This window comes from Phacochoerus africanus, chromosome 1 (assembly GCF_016906955.1).
Source record: "Phacochoerus africanus isolate WHEZ1 chromosome 1, ROS_Pafr_v1, whole genome shotgun sequence".
NCBI lineage: Eukaryota > Metazoa > Chordata > Mammalia > Artiodactyla > Suidae > Phacochoerus > Phacochoerus africanus.
The window spans coordinates 152912123-152929846 of NC_062544.1; the positions used below are offsets into that span (position 1 = coordinate 152912123).

General features: G+C 49.5%; 1 protein-coding gene across 2 annotated transcripts in view; it reads right to left on the bottom strand.

Annotated features, from left to right (window-relative positions):
- The window catches only part of PODXL2 (podocalyxin like 2), a 43507-nt gene extending 26586 nt beyond the window's left edge, over positions 1-16921 (bottom strand). The window contains exons 1-2 of one of the 2 annotated variants that reach the window (XM_047782519.1): positions 16810-16921; positions 10395-10673 (exon numbers count right to left, since the gene is read on the bottom strand). In XM_047782519.1, coding sequence (XP_047638475.1) covers positions 10395-10673; positions 16810-16876 — 346 coding nt within the window. In that variant the 5' untranslated portion in view covers positions 16877-16921. Of the gene's footprint in view, positions 1-10394; positions 10674-16809 lie in introns of those variants that run through there. The other variant, XM_047782529.1, reaches the window with a different exon arrangement.
- Between the last annotated feature and the right edge of the window lie 803 nt (positions 16922-17724).

Here is a 17724-nt window from a genome sequence, read left to right on the forward strand (position 1 = left end):
CTACCCCCACCTTAGCTCCCTGCCTGAAATACTGGCCAGCAGCGCTGGGAGCCACAACACCCCCAGTGGCTTTTGGTGGAAACCGCATCTGCGGAGCATCAGGCCTGCAAATCCCAGAACTGAAGCCACAGTCCACCTTTTACAGACTCAGAAACACGAACTCCAAGAGAGGAGGATGTATGCTCGAAGTTGTAAGGCCAGACTCGTCACAGCTGCAAATCTGCAAACCTCAGGCTTGTGTGTGGTCAAAGCCAGTCTCTCAAGCCAGGGAGCACCAGGCCTGGCCTCAGACACTGGAGGTGCCAGCTGCCAGCAGCATTGCCTGGCTTAGTACCAACCCCTTAGAGGCTGGGCTTCAGTCCCCACCCTGGCTGACATGCAAGCCAAGGCCAAGCTTCAGAGTTCTGCAGGCAGGGCCTGGAATTCTGGGGGACCAGCCTCAGGCTGCACACGGTCACCCCTCTGGGACATGAGGCTAAAGTGAATGACAAGGGATGTACAACCCAAGCCTACACAGGCACCCTTCTTTGCACAGCAACCCCTCACAGTCCCCTGCAGGTCAAGTCCCGAGCTCACCCCAGCCCAGACACATGGCCATGCACTCAGGACCCCAGGAGACCAGGGAGGCTGGGAGGGCCTAGGAGGGTCCCCTGGTGGGTGACTGAACATCTAGGAAGATGGGGTGCAGTCCTCCCCAAGAAACGTTTGGCCTCCTTAGAGACATATTTTGGTGTCACTGGCTTTTTTTTTTTTCCTGCCCAACTTCCTTAAATCCAACTGGGATAGTTCACTTACAACTTAAGCCCATTTCTGTTTTATCTGCTACGTGAGGAGAACCTGGGAGGTATCTTCCTCATGAAAAATCCTACGTACTCTCTTAACTGACCTAATGGAGCCTTCCTTTCCCAGGGCTGTGAGCTGTGGTGCAATGGGATCAGCAGCATCTCTGCAGCACCAAGACACTTGTTTGATTCCCAGGTACAATGGGTTAAAGGACTGGGTGTTGTTGCAGCTGCAGCATAGGTCACAACTGTAGCTTGGACCTGATCCCTGGCTGGGGAACTCCATATGCCTCAAGGCCACCAAAAAAAGGAAAAAAAAATCAACAGAGTAGGCACACAATAAATATTTGGTGAATGAATTGTTAAAAATGGAACAAGATGGAGTTCCCGTCGTGGCGCAGTGGTTAACGAATCCGACTAGGAACCATGAGGTTGCAGGTTCGGTCCCTGCCCTTGCTCAGTGGGTTAATGATCCGGCGTTGCCGTGAGCTGTGGTGTAGGTTGCAGACGCGGCTCGGATCCCGCGTTGCTGTGGCTCTGGCGTAGGCCGGTGGCTGCAGGTCCGATTCAACCCCTAGCCTGGGAGCCTCCATATGCCGCGGGAGCGGCCCAAGAAATAGCAACAACAACAACAACAAAGACAAAAAAAGACAAAAAAAAATGGAACAAGATCCACTAACTGGAGGTTAACTGATGCAAAGGGTAAAGATTTCTTAGAGTTCCTGTTGTGGCTCGGTAGTAACGAACCCGACTGGGATCCATGAGGACGCGGGTTTGATCCCTGGCCTCAATCAGTGGATTAAGGATCCAGCATTGCCATGAGCTGCAGTGTAGGTCACAGATGAGGCTCAGATCTGGCATTGCTGTGGTATAGGCTGGCAGCTGTAGCTCCAACTGGACCCCTAGCCTGGGAACATCCATATGCTGTGGGTATGACCTAAAAAATAAAGATTTTTTTTGTGTGTGTGGTCTTTCTAGGGCCGCACCTGAGGCATACAGAAGTTTCCAGGCTAGAGGTCCAATCGGAGCTGTAGCTGCTGGCCTACGCCACAGCCACATCAATGCCAGATCCGAGCTGTGTCTACAACCTATACCACAGCTCACAGCAACGCAGGATCATTAACCCACTGAGTGAGGCCGGGGATCAAATCCATGTTCTCATAGATACTAGTTGGGCTCATTACTGCTGAGCTTCGATGGGAACTCTCTAAAGTAAGATTTCTTGACTCACACAACATCATTTGAATTTATCAGAGCACCTGCCTTTTTGTTTTTCTTTTAATCTCACTAAGGTGCTGGCTTTTGTTTCCTAAAGAGATCATGATGCATTTTTTTCCTCCCAATATTTCATTCTAGTTTTGTAGGTCACTTTCCCCAACTGATCAAGGTCACACTAGACTCTATTTCTGCCCTCCAGGGGAGATGCTTCTCATGTATTGTGACCTCCAGCATCAGCTGAAATATAAATGCACTGAGTTCTCTGTTTAAGACGTGGAATTAAAACAGACACTAGGGCCGGTGGCCTTGAAAGATCACTTTAAACATCCCTTTAGGTTAATGTCAAATCACTGAAAATGTCCCCAAGTGCAAAACTCAAGACAATTATTCAACCAAGTATTAATACAAAAACATTCACGAAATTAACAACAGACATGTATAAGACACAGGTGCAAGGGAAGAAGCTTTCAGTATAATTAAAAATGATGTTTTAATGGTCAACCTCAGTAGTCATCAGAGAAATGAAAATTAAGAAGAGGATAAATGTCTGAAGTGCCAACCTGACAATGCAGCTATACACTTAAGGCCCAGGCCCTGAACTGGACCAGGGCAGAACAGGTGCTCAGTCTGCCACTGGGGGGAACAGAAATGGGGCCAAGGTTCAGAGGGGAAGCGTGATGAAAAGCTTTAAAAACAAACATCTTGAATCTCTAATTTCACTTTTAGAAAGACACCCTAGGAAACTGTTCAGGGAGAGGGCTCGTGACCCTAACCATACCAGAGTAACAGTCCCCACTCTGAGCCATCTCCAGAGGTGCTGGGAAGAGACGCTCTCTCCCACTGGGGCCACTAAGTGACAGGATGACCCTGCAAAACATGATGGGACAGGACAACTTCTGACACCTGGTCCCCACCTGACCAGAGCTGGAAACCTACCAGCCAACATACACCCCTCTCTCAGGGTGCCTGTGTGAGGTGGGTTTCTAGAACTTGCCAATCCCAGAGTTCTCTTGTTTCCTGAGAACACTAACTAGCCTGGTCACTGGGAAAATCAGAGCTGCAGGCAAAGGATTTATTCAGGACACTGGAAAACGAAGGGGGTGAGGATAGCAGTAGGGGTGGTCAGGGGATGGACAGATAACCTGGACACTATTCTTATTCACCAACAGTTTGCTCGGATTACTCATCAGGCTTCAGACAGTCTTGATACCAGCTGGCAGAGAGGTGGTTTATATTCTCTACTTTATTGAGACCACTCTTTTCACCTGAAATGTCAGAGAACTGTACTATTTTCAAGCTGAAAAGACTTCAATCTATCACCCCCATGGTCTCACTCACAGAGGAGACTGAAGTCAAGACTAGAAAAGGAGCCCATTCCAGGTCATGGCGCTCACGGCAGCCCATCGCAGGCCAAGTAGAAACCTCAGCGGCTGCTTCTGCCACAGGGCCCCTGAGATGGCGGTAGCTCTAGCACTTTAGGCCCTACGAGCTAAAAATGAGACAGTGGAGCTCCAGTGACAATCATGCACTTGTCTTTCTCTGACACTCACCATCAACATGCTCTCAAGGGCACTGCTCCAAGCCTCAGCTCTGCCACACACAAGCTGTGTGACCCTGGGCAAAGCCCACAACCACCCCTGCCTTGAGTTTCATCATTCATGAAGTACAATGACTACTGCCTTGCTGACCTCACAGAATGGTTGTAAAGTTCAACATGCTGACCAAGAAAACACTATGGAAAACGGTGGTTAGTCCTATATAAAACCCAAGACACCATTGCTCGTCTCCAGGGAAATCACTGAGTTGAGAGGCAACAGGATAAAAGAGCCAAAGTTATGGAGTTTGACAACTTCGGTTTGAATTCTGCTTCTTATACTTATTAGCTGGGGCTGTCATGTGAACGCCATAAGTCTCAGTCTGTCAAGTAGTCAAATGGGAATAACAATATATACTTAAATGTTTCTGTGACATTAAATACACTAAAACACCTGACAGCGCCTGGAACAAGGAGGCATTCCACAAGGGCAGGTGTCCTGGTTATTAAAGGCACCTTCCCTGAGGCTGGACCATCTGCAGCATGGCCCCCAGCAATCACTGCTGCGTTGAGTGACCCATGTCCCCAGGGGCCTGCTAGGACAGCACTGATCTCTGAACTCTGGGCGGATTCCTTGCCCTGGTGGCCCTCTGAAGGCCTCTTTGTCCCTCCCACCTGAGCAGCAAGCCCCCTTTCCTCCCAGAGACACCTAGATAGATGCCTCCATCTTTCAGGGTTGGGACCACAGGATGGGGGAGATGGGGGTGGCATACATTGTTCCCTCAGGCTGCCTCCAGTACAAACCAGCCCCACACCCTGGACACTTCCTGTCTCTGTCACGTCCTAAGAACGTATCATTGCATGCCGTGAGAAAAGAAGCAGAAATGAACAGGTTGACCACAGGGCCATCACCAGCACAGGGATGTCCCCATGGATAGATTAATCAGGAACAGGCACCCCTTCTATCCAGCCTGTGGCCTGGTCTACATAGACTGGACTCCAGCCCCAACTCACCTGCTCAGCAAGGTACCCAGCCAGGGCACTGCTAGCACAGCCACCTGCAGCGGCCCTGTCCCCTGGGAGAGGCTGTGTCTCTGAGTGAGATGCTGAAGCACGACACAAGGCCAGCACACAGTTGGGATGGAGAAGAGCACACCAAGAAGATGGGACAGGAGTAAGGGCATCACAGGCTTTGAGGACAGGCCCAAGCCACTGCCAGTCAGAAGACAATAATTCTCAGTTTAGCTACATCATGCATCAGCTCTGATCTTGGGCAGAGCATGTAGCGTCCCCGTGCATTAGTCCCCATCTGCCAAGCAGGCTGACAAGAGGCTAATTAAACGATGCCATTACAGGAGGAAAGGAGATGGAGCAGGGGAAAGGCTGGACCAAGCTATCAAGGGCATTTTTGGTAATGTTAAGACAGTGGGTCTTGACTCTGTGGTTCCTTTTTGTCACAAACCTCCCTGGGGCGTACAGAGGGGACGGAGCCAAGGAAAGGGCATGGCTGTGAGCAAGGAGACCAGCAGAAATGGGCCAGGATGCAGCCTGGATAGAAGCCAGCCTCCTTCCTCCTCTCCCAAAGGGCATGAGTGTCCCACCGCACAGTCCTTCAGTGTGAGCAGCGGACAAGGAAGCAGGCCCAAGAGGAGCTGGTATGGGGGAGCAGAGGGTGTGTGCAAAGTGCCCACTTCCTGCTAGTACTCAGGGAATGCTGGCACGTTCTACTGCACAGAGCCCCAGAGCTGCTGAGGGGAGGAGAGAGACCATGTGAGGGAAGAAGAAGCGGGGATGTGTTGCGGGGAGCAGTGGGTGGAGCAAACCTGAGCTAACCCAGCCCCCAGCCCAGGGCCACCCCACTGCAGACCGACGATGGCCGGGTGCCCAGCTGCCCTTTTCCAGAATGACTGCTGCACTCACACTGAAATCTCAAGAGTCCGCACAAAAGGAAAGGCCCAGGACATAGGCCTGTCTGGTGCAAGGGGAACAGGACATTTCTTCTCAATGAGGACAGAACAGGTGTATCAAGGGATGCTGCTGTGGCAACAGGTCCTTCACAGGGAGACTACCTCCATCCCCACCCACCACACACCAGACCGCAGCCAGGAGAAAGAGAAGAAGGTGTACCTGGAGTTCCCACTGTGGCACAGCAGGATAAAGATCCACGGTTGCTGCTGCTGCAGCAGAATAAGGAACCACGGCATAGGTCACAGCTACAGCTCATATTTGATCCCTGGCCTGGGAACTTCCATATGCCACAGGTATAGACCCCCACAAAAAGAAAAAAGAAAAGAAATAAAGGTGCATCTATCTCAGACAAGCAAAGGCTTTTCTAAACATAAAGAGGAGTTCTCAATGTGGTGAATTGGGTTGAGAATCGGACTGCAGCAGCTTGAGTCACTGCAGAGGCTCAGGTTTGATCTCCGGCCTGGCCCAGTGGGTTGGAGGATCTGGCTCAGATTCAATCCCTGGCTCAGGAGCTTCCACGTGCTGTGGGTGTGGCCATAAAAAATAAAATAAACATAAAGAAAACCACATAAGGACAGTTCAAAAGATAGACTAAGATTATAAAAATTTTAATTTACGTACGTCAAAAATTATATGTATTTTATTATTTATGTATAATAAAAACAGAAGTCAGAAAAAACATTAGTATTTTTTATATGAGGACTTATACAGTGATTAAGGAAAGAATTAAAGCCTTGGAGTTCCCATCACGGCTCAGCAGTTAGCAAACCCAACTAGCATCCATGAGGACTCTGGTTCAATCCCTGGCCTCGCTCAGTGGATTAAGGATCCAGCATTGCCATGAGCTGTGGTGCAGCTCACAGATGCGGCTCGGATCCCACATTGTTGTGGCTGTGGTGTAGGCCAATGGCTTCAGCTCCAATTGGAACCCTAGCCTGGGAACCTCCATATGCTCCAGGTACGGCCCTGAAAAGACAAAAAGATTAAATAAATAAATAAATAAATAAATAAATAAACCAAACTTCAGCTCTGGAAGAAGCATCTTTGCCATCATCTGATCCAACACCCCCTTCTCTTTCACCCCACTTGCTTTAAAAAAAAAAAAAAAAGAGACTGGAGTTCCTGTCATGGCGCAGTGGTTAACGAATCCGACTAGGAACCATAAGGTTGCGGGTTCCATCCCTGCCCTTGCTTAGTGAGTTAAGGACCCGGCGTTGCCATGAGCTGTGGCGTAGGTCGCAGACACAGCTCGGATCCCGCGTTGCTGTGGCTCTGGTATAGGCCGGCAGCTACAGCTCCGATTAGACCCCTAGCCTGGGAACCTCCATATGCTGTGGAAGCGGCCCTAGAAAAGGTGAAAAGACAAAAAAAAAAAAAGAAAGAAAAAATGATAGCCTCAATAGAAAAAAGTGGAAAAGTGACAATAGCTAATATTTTCAGAGTACTTACAACATGTTGAGAACTTTAAATGTACTACTGCATTTAACCCTCACAACCCTGTGATACTATTTCCTAAATGAGAAAACTGAGGCTTAGGTTATTAACCTGCCAAAAATCACGTGGAATTGAATGGCAGTGTTGGAACTTGGAACCCTGCCTGACTCCACAGCTTGCTCATAAGTGCACTTGCTTCAAATCAAAAACAAGTGCTATAGTTTTTGCACAGCAAAGGAAACCCTAAACAAAACGAAAAGACAACCCACAGAATGGGAGAAAATATTTGCAAGTGAAGTGACTGACAAGGGATTCATCTCCAAAATATAGAAACAACTCCTGCAGCTCAATACCAAAAACAAAAACAAAAAACCAACACCATCAAAAAATGGGCAGAGGATCTATACAGACAATTCTCCAAAGAGACATACAGATGGCCAAAAAAAATATACGAAATCTTATTCAACATCACTAATTATTAGAAAAATGCTAATTAGAACTGCTATGAGGTACCACTTCACACCACACCCAGAATGGCCATCATCAAAGAGTCTACAAACCATAAATGCTGGAGACAATGTGGAGAAAAGGGAACCCTCTTTCAGAGTTGGTGGGAATGTAAAGTGGTGCAATCACTATGGAAAATAGTATGGAGATTCCTCAAGAAACTAAAAATAGAAGTACCATTTGATCCAGCAATCCCACACCTGGCCATCTATCCAGAGAAAACCATGACTGGAAAAGATACATCTACCCCAATGTTCATTGCAGCACTATACACAATAGCCAAGATACAGAAGCAACCCAAAGGTCCATCTGCAGAGGAGTGGACCAAGAAGATGTGGTACATATACACAATGGAGTATTACTCAGCCATAAGAAGGAACGAAATAGTGGCATTTTTAGCAACATGAATGGACCTAGAAATTATCGTGCTAAGTGAAGTTAGTCAGACAGGGAGACACAAATGTCATATGCTATCACTTATATGTGGAATCTAAAAAAGGATACAATAGGAGTTCCCATCATGGCTTGACGGAAATGAATCTGATTAGCATCCATAAGGATGAAAGTTCAATCCCTGGCCTTGTTCAGTGGGCTAAGGATCTAGTGTTGCCATGAGCTGTGGTGTAGGTCACAGACATAGCTTGGATCTGGCATTGCTGTGGCTGTGGAGTAGGCCAGCGGCCACAGCTCCGATTCAATCCCTAGCCTGGGAAGCTCCATATGCTGCAGGTGTGGCCCTAAAAAGAAAAGAAAAAAAAAAGGACACAATGAACTTCTTTGCAGAGCAGACAATGATTCACAGACTGACAAAAAGGAGACAGGTTGGGGGTGGAGGGATGGGCTGGGGATTTGGGATGGAAATACTGTAAAATTGGGTTGTGATGACTGTTGTGCCATTTACATATAATAAAATTCATTGAGTTAAAAAAAAAAGAAGCACTGTAAATGGCTAGAACATATAATATATTCAGTGCATGTGTGTTGACTTTACACACAATTAAAATTTACTAGTAATTGACGACCATTGTAATTATGCATTATCAAATCAACAAAGATCTTCAAGTGACAAATTCAGTGATGGGAAGGAAAAACACTGGCCTTATTCTACCTGTGATGGGTGTGCAAACTGGAGGCCACTCTGGGAACACTGAGCAAGAGCTGTGCAAAGACTCACATCCCCTGCATCTGCTGTGCCCTAACCCCCAGACCCACCCTCCACCCTCTTCCTCCCGTCCTCCACTGGGGCGGGGGGTGTGTGGGGGTTGCTGACCAACAGGCCATGTCCTGGCTTCCTGACCGGACAGCAGCAGGGAAGGAGAACAATGGGGACCCTGGCAGGGGATGGGAGGCTGGCTACCTGTCCTCCGCTTTCCTCCCTGTCACCTCACTGTACGTGTCAGGACCACCTGCTCCCCACCCCTGTCCTCGCAGACCCCTCTCTCTGTCCCCTGGCGCCGAGCACTCCGCTGGCCCTGGCCCTGGCCCTGGCCCCCCCTGTGGTCTGCCCACCCCTGTAAATCCCATGCTGCCGTAAACCCGATGCTCTATAAATAAACCTCCTGGCATTACCTTAGTGTGACTGTGTTTTCTGTTTCTGGGTGGGCTGCTGATTGATAAATCTTAGACCTAGCAATTTTACCCTAGAAATTTATCTTAAAGAAACAATCAGAAAAGTGCAGAACTATATATGCAGAACTATATAAGGATATTAGTAGCATCACTAAAATGGGAAAGAAACTGAAGTTCCCGCTGTGGCCCAATGGGATTAGAGGTGTCTTGGGAGTGCTGGGATGCAGGTTCAATCCCTGGCCCGGCACAATGGTTTAAGGATCCTTAGGTTGCAATTGTGGCTTGGATCCGAGCCCTGGCCTGGGAACTTCATACGCCATGGAGTGGCCAAAAAAGGAAAACTAAATATTCAACAATAGGGAACTGTTTCATAGTGAGGATGATACCACGTTGTCCCTGAAAACCAGGTCATAAAAGAATGGTTATTGATGTGGAAATAAATGTAAGAAAATATTTTAAGTGAAAAAAATGATTCCAATTTTCAATATAAAAGTGACTAGAATGATATACACAAACTATTAGCAGTAATTATCTTTTAGCTGTGAGATCACCGGTGGATTTTCTTCCTTGTGTTATTTTTGTATTTTTCATATTTTCTAAAATATTAATGTATTACTTCTGTAATCAGAGAACATAAATCCAAAATATTATGTATTTAAAAAAGAAAAATCAGGGCTAAGTTCTGTAACAGCCCACCCACCACGTGTGCTTGTGCACACACAATTGACAGGCCAACGCTTAAAAATGGGCTCCTGCTGGGCCAGAATGTTCGCGCAGCTGCTGCCGCTAGAAGCACCTCGGGCATGCTCTATTGCATCTGCAATCAGCTGGTGGCTGCTTGCACCGCTGGGTCCAGGCCTTGGGCTGGCCCTGTGAACCCAGAGCCCGGCTCTGGTGGAGGACTGAGGGAAGGGCAATTAGAACACCTCAGGGGGTCCGAGACACAAGGAGGGAGAAAAAGATCTGCTGACCTCAGGGAACCTTCAACAGAGACAATAGAAGGGGGAAAACAAACAAACCCCAGACCTCAGACAGAGGCTCAAATCAGGACAGCTGTATGAGCTCAGGTAGGCTTTCGCCTCTCTGAGCCCATTTCCTCATGGTTAGAACATGGATAGTATTCTTTATATCACTGGCTATAAGCAGCGCACTGAATTAAACGAGCACAGAATACAGGTCACTGAACAGAAGCGAATATTACAGAAATGAAAAAGACCTCCTGGGCCAGTAAGACCCTCACAGCCCAGAGGCCTGGCCTGGAGGCTCAGGCAGACAGCAGCAGGGTGGAAGCGGGATGGGATCTGAGCAGGACCAGGCTGTCCGGCCTCATGCCCAGCTGCATCACCACTGCTGGTAGCTCACACCCTAGGAGAGAGCGCTACCTGCGGTGGGTCCCAGGTCCAGGCTGGATGCATTCAGCTCCTCCTCCTCTTCCCAGAAGTACTGTGGCGGCTGCAGGATGCGGGACTCTTCGCTCTCTTCGCTGGGGAAGCCTGAGCCAGGAGCTCCCAGGCCAGCCCCCAGCCCCACGGCCTCGCTGGGCTCCTCTGAGTCCAGCGGCTCCAGGCCAGTGGGCAGCAGGAGGTCCAGCAGGGAAGTGGAGGTGAGGCCCTCAGGGCCAGGCTCATCAGCCCCGGCTGCACACATGCCCAGGGACGCTCCTGCACAGACATGAGAGCTGCTGGTTATGAGGCCAGAGGGGAAGGAGGGGCACAGGGTTGAGAGATGCTCCCGGCAACAAAGACCCACAGGGTGGCAGTGGGGGTGCTTCAGGGAGCACCCCTGACACCCAGGGCTGTGAGGGGATTCTGAGGCCCTGTTCTCATTTCAAAAAGGCCAAACTGCTTAGCTCTCCCTGTGGCTATGGCAAAGGGGAGCCGGGGAGACAGGTGGGAAGAGGAGGAAGCGTCCACCCAAGAAACACCTCCCAAGGACCTGCTCTCGAGGTCAGAGGTCATGCTCATCCAGTGTTAGTAATGACACAGCTGTTTGGAGTCTTGAATCCCTCTCCCTTAATTTACAAAAGAGGTGGATGAAAAATATAAAGGTGTTCCCTGGTGGCCTAGTGGGTTAAGGATCCAGCATTGTCACTGCCGTGGCTTAGGTTCAATCCCTGGCCTGGGAGCTTCAACGTGCCTCAGGGGCGGCCAAATAAATAAAAGATAGAAAACAAAAATTAAAGGGCATCTTTTCTATTCTCTCACTCCCACTCATTGACAATAGAAATAGCCCTATTTGCCAGTTTCACAACTTAATTACTAATTACACAAATATTATTAACTTGCTGTAAGTCTTCTGGAAAGTTGCTTAAAACCTCTAGACCTCCGTTTCCCCACTCAAAAAGTGAGAAAAGTAGATGAAATGACCTCCAACTTTTCCTTTCCAAGACTAACACTCACCGATGCAAGAAAGGGGGTTCTGGGAGTGCCTGTCTTCTGCGGTAGGTGCACTGTGGAGATGACAGTATTCATGGAACTTTCACTGATGTTTAATAATAAACACATGTGATAACACTATTGGTGCCATGGGCTAAACGCCTTGCAAGCATTATCGGAACTTTAATCTTTACAACCACACTACGAAGTAGCAAGCTATAAGCCTGGTGGCGGCAACACAACTGGCTGGCTGCTGAGGAGGATGAGGGCATTGCAGACTCAGGAGAACTTGGGAGTTCTTTGGTGCTGTCACTGCCGTGGCCCGGGGGGGTTCAATCCTTACCTAGGAACACCCCCTGCCCCCATTCCACATCAAGCTGCTCCATGCTGCCGCCAAATATTTAAACAACAACAACAAAACAGAAGTAGAGAACTTCCCCTAGAATGGGCCAGAGTCTCTGTGTGCTCACACCAGTCGGACAACACAGGACAGCAAATACAACGTCAAGTGGCAAGGAAAGCAGGCCTGGGTCCGGGGAAAAGGGCCTAACAAAAGAACAAATGTGCAGAAGAGGATCAATGGTCTTGAGTTCAGAACCAGGAGCAGGTTCCATCGGAGGGCATGACACGGAAGGGAAAGCAGGTGTGTGCTCTGGCTTCCCTGGCTAAGCCACCTGGGAAAGCATGCAACAGCGGCACCTCAGTGTCCTCACCTGTACAGCAAGGTGAGAATTGCCCCAGCCTCACAGACACAGGGCCATCCAGTGAGGTCAGCTCCACGCAGTGTATAAACCACATCACCGAGGGCAGACTGCAGTCTACAAACCTAAGTAGGATTATCCTTTATAAAGAACAAAGAACCTACATCCTTGGCCAGAAAAAAAGAACATGTAAGAGTGACAAGGACCAGTATCCCCAAATATATAAAAATAAAAAGTTGATATGAATAACAAAGATCAGAATTTTCTATGTGACTTCAAAGAAAAAACTATGACTAAAGTAACAGCTCCAGAGTCTCAAAAAGCCTTTAGGGAGTTCCCATCGTGGCTCAGTGGTTAAAGAATCCGACGAGGAACCATGAGGTTGCGGGTTCGATCCCTGGCCTTGCTCAGTGGGTTAAGGATCCAGCGTTGTTGTGAGCTGTGGTGTAGGTTGCAGACGCGGCTCAGATCCCTTGTTGCTCTGGCTCTGACGTAGGCCGGCAGCTACAGCTCTGATTCGACCCCTAGCCTGGGAACCTCTATATGCCACGGGAGTGGCCCAAGAAATGGCAAAAAAGACCAAAAAAAAAAAAAAACACCTTTAGGCAAGCCATCTGCCTGACCCTCATCCTGGCCCCACCCTGAGTGCCAACTCCCTGGCCCCCCAGTCTTGGCTGGGCACCTCCATTACCCGGGCCTCTGGACAGATCACTGCACTTTTCTCCCTGAGCTGTAACTGCCACTACACAGCCTCCCGCCCTGGACAGTGGTCAATGCGTCCTGGGTCTGAGTCACCTAAGAAATTCCAGTGCCTAGACAGCCTCTGAGATACAATTGAACTCAAGAGATGTTTGAATAAATGAACGAATTAATAAATATTCTTTTGTTTTTCAGATAAAATAACTAGTTAAGAGAAGTGTTACAATTAGCTGGTTCTCCCCACAAAAAGATGCTCTGTGAAGACAGACTGGAAGACTACCCTTTGCATATCCTTTTTCCAAAGTCTGCACAAAGCAGAGGGCATCCGGGTGGCACAGACACCTCTTAGGATTTAAGGAGCAAGAAAAGAGTCCAGAGCTGAAGACTGTGAAGACACCCCTCTCCCTGCAACACTCTGCTCGGGGTCCCCACAATGACCCTCACCTACAGTGGCTCAGAATGCAGGAAACCCTCCTCCTCTCACAAAAGACTTCAAGTTGGGAAAGTGGCCCCTACATTTCCACCAACAGTGCCCTTTATTTATATTTCTGCGTGGATCCTGTGTTTGGAAATAGTTCACTATCGGAGTTCCCGTCGTGGTGCAGCAGAAACGAATCCGACTAGGAACCATGAGGTTGTGGGTTCGATCCCTGGCTTCGCTCAGTGGGTTCAGGATCCGGTGTTGCCGTGAGCTGTGGTATAGGTCACAGACGCAGCTTGGATCTGTCATTGCTGTGGCTGTGGCATAGGTTGGCAGCAATAGCTCCAATTAGACCCCTAACCTGGGTACTTCGATATGCAGCACCTGCGGCCCTAAAAAGACAAAAGACAAAAAAAGAAAAAGAAAAAAGAAATAGTTCACCAGAGTTCCCGTCGTGGCTCAGTGGTTAACGAATCCGACGAGGAGCCATGAGGTTGCGGGTTCGATCCCTGGCCTTGCTCAGTGGGTTAAGGATCCTGCGTTGCTGTGGCTGTGGTGTAGGCTAGTGGCTACAGCTCTGATTAGACCCCCAGCCTGGGAACATCCATGTGCTGCAGAAGCAGCCCTAGAAAAGGCAAAAAAAACCCAAAAACAAACAAAAAGAAATAGTTCACTTATCAACTGTACTCATGCAACAGTCATCTTCTTTTTTTTTTTTTTGCCTTTTAGGGCCACACCAGCGGCATAGGAAGTTCCCAGGGTAGGTGTGGAATCAGAGCTACAGCTGCCAGCCCACACAACAGCCACAGTAACACCAGATCCAAGCCGTGTCTGCGACTTATACCACAGCTCACGGCAACAGTGGATCCCCAACCCACTGAGCAAGGCCACTGATTGAACCCGCATCCTCATGGATACTAGTTGGATTTTATTCCATTGAACCACAATGGGAAGTCCCAGAGTTATTTTCTAATTTATAAAAAGTTAACCAGAATCATATAATCCTGCCATCAGATATGATGGCCCATTAGAATCAAACTTCGGGTTTTACGTAGGCTGCAATGTCTTATTGGAGGTAACATCTGCATTAGACATTCACTGCTCAGAGTGTGGTCACCCCTCAGTTCCTATTCCCTGCCACATGTTGTGCCAGGCTCCCTCTGGAGACATTAAGATGAACTCAAGACAACCTCTGCTCTCAGGGAAATAACCACTGCCTGGAAGATACAATGCAAGTTTTACATAAGACACTAGCTAAAGGAGTTCCCTGGTGACCTAGTGGTTAAGGATCTGGCATTGACACTGCTATAGTGTGGGTTCGATCCCTGGTCCAGGAACCTCTGCATGCCAGTGGCAGTGGAGGCAGGGAGAGAGGAAAAAAGACACCAGCTGATATACCAGGTTTACTTTGCAGACGCAGTATATCCAGGGTTGGGGGAACCAAGTACTAAGAGAAACTAACCTGGAAAAGTGCATGCCATCCAGGAAGAAAAAGTCAATTGGTGAGAAATGTCTGTAAGAATTAATTAACAAAAACTGAACAGAGTCCCAGGATAGTCTTTGAGAGGGCCCTGAGGTGAAGATTTTTACCCATCTATTTACAAAGACAATACTTTAGTCTCTTTAGAAACATGCAATTTTCTTTAAGAATCCTTGGAATTTTGCCCTCCACAGAACCACTGGAGAATCAAAGATAGGAAAGGATTCAGCCTGGCTGACCAGATTAGACTGGGCTGGGAAGAGCCCAAGTCCGCCTGCCTTTGGGGATAAGACACTGTAGTTGGTGAAGCTCCCCATGCAGACAGACTGTCTGATGACTGCGCTGGGCCTATTCACCACCATTCCCACGACTCAGGCAAGGTCCCCATCCTCCAACTTCTCTCCTGCACCTGTGGAGAAGCCACAATCCCTCCCTGTCTTTCTCCATGGTCTGATAGGAATTAAAAGAGATTTTGATAATCAAGCTGAAAAGCTATGTATTAAAAAAGGTCTCTGACATTTTATTCCTTCTGCAGCAAACAGTTCCATTTCCTTGAAATGATTATTTTTCCTTTATATAGACCTGGATATTTTCAAAAGCTTTGACAGTAGGTAATTATTTAGGTAATTACTACAGGTTACTTATTTTCAAATTTGTCCACCAAAATAGCAGCTGAGACCTAAACATTCTGTGTACAATTACTTTTGCACTTAATAATTACTCTGCCTTAATTGAGAGCCCCCCCTCACCAGATTTTTTTTTTTTTTTTGGTTGCACCTGAAGCATGTGGAATTTTCCAGGCCAGGGATGAACCACACCTAACTTGCAGCCTGTGCCACAGCTGTGGCAAGGCCGAATCCTTTAACCTGCTGAACTTCCCCCACCTGATTTTAAATTTCGGAATTACACTTTTTGATTTTTTTTTTCCTCAAGCACCTATAATTTTCTGTTACTTCCATCACTCCCAACAGAAAGAGGGAAAGGAAAAGAAGGCACATGAAGAGGCAAACAATGCAGGCTTATATTTTAGGGGGGTGATAAAAACCAGGCCTCAGTAATCCTCATGTTGTATCTCCCCTGGAATCTGGTTCTGATCTCAACATCCTTCTCTGATTTCCACTCTCAGCTCACTCCACCCTTCCCTAAACAGCAGCTCTCAAGTCCAGGGCTCCGGAGCCCTTGCCAGACATGCACTCTGGAGCTGCCCAGCAACACCTGTCAAACGGCCCACACCCTGGAGTGTCCCTTGCAAGAGAAATGGCCTAGCGCTTCCACCCTGCCACACACACTTACACTCGAGTGTGTCTGGGTGCGTCTGCAAAACAGCGCTGAAAGTTCTTGTAGGGTGTCCACACTGCGGTGTGTAAGAGAGCTGCACTGCTGGGCACACAGCGCCCACACACTGAGATAGTAACAGGCGTCACGGAGGGTACCGGGAGAGAGGGGCGGGAGAGCGAGCAGACGGAGACAGCTGGGCGTGGGTCCAGACGCACTAGGCTGGCCCGTCCTGGCTTGGCTATCAAGCACAGAAACTGGAAAGGACCTCTACTTCTGTGCTGGGTCTCACCTTCCGAAAAGTATAAATGGCACCCCAGGACAGAGGAGGGGGTGTGTCCGCGACAAACACTGATGCCACTTTCAGTACACAACACTCGATCCTCACCCAGCCCTGGACCAGAGGTTCAGCAGCCGGCGCTGAGCTGAGCGCAGGGCCACGCTCGGGTAGCTGCCCTTCCCTGGGCTCTGCACCGCGGCCCAGACACTGGCCGCGCTCGCGCCACACGTGCGCCCCGTGCCTCCAGGAGCAGCCGCCACCTGCGCGCGCACGCGAGGCCGCGCCGGGAGCCGCGGGCGGAGCGCTAGGACGCGCGCACGGGCGCGCGCACACACGCCCTCCGGCGCCCCTTGCCCACCGCTCCGCGTGCCCGCCCTGCACGCACCGCACCCTGGCGGTGGCCTGCGCCCCCAGCCACCCCGCACACGTGCGGGCCCTGCACCCGCCGCCTGCGCTGTCACCACACGGTCCGGGCCGGGCGGCCCTTTGTCACCGGGACAGCTCCCGCCCCACGGACCCCCGCCCCGCCCCCTGCCCTCGCGCCCGCGCCCGTCCAGCCCGCTCACCTCCTGCCAAAAGCAGCAGCAGCATTGGCGGCAGCGGCGGCCCTGCGGCCCTCAGCAGCCGACCCATGGTGCCCCGTCGCCGGTCAGCAGCCGCCCGGGCGCGTCACGGCCGCACGGGCGACCGCGGTGGCGCGCGCACGCCCATTGGCCCGCGCGGCCGTCACTCGCCCCGCCCCGGCCGGCCGCGTGCCTAGGGCGAGCCCCGCCCCCCTGCCCAGTCAGCCAATCAGCGCCGCGGAAATGGGGAGCTGGGCCACATTGCTGGAGCCTCGTGTCTCGCGCCTCCAACCTGTGAAAGGACCTTGAGGACGCGTCTCATGGGAGCAAGGGTTCCTCAACCTCTCTTGGCTGCTATGGGTGACGCGATACTCATTAATGACATTTAATTGATAGAGGAAACCACAGCCCCAAGCGCATGCCTTTCTAAATAACTCGTTAAGGGGTAAATCACAAGATACATTTTAGTTTAGAAATTAATTGCGTATCTAAATCCGTGCGGTACAGCCAGCAGTTCACAGAGGAGAGTTTATAGCCATAAATACATTTCTTAGAAGTAAGTGAATGAAGGAGTTCCCTGTTGTGGCTCAGCAGAAATGAATTTGACTAGTATCTATCAGGACGGAAGTTCAATCCCAGGCCTCGCTCAGTGGTAATGATTCCCCCATTGCCGAGAGCTATGGTGTAGGTGGCAGACGTACCTGGGAGCTGGCTTGGCTGTGGTGCAGGCCAGTGGCTACAGCTCAAATATGACCCCTAGCCTGGGAACCTACATATGCTGTGAGTGCGGCCCTAAAAGCTAAAAATAAATAAATAAGTGAAGTATTCAATTTAAGACGCTTACACACACATACACACACACACACACACACTGAAATAACAAGAAAAACCCTGTTCAACTGACTGTCAAAAGCCTGA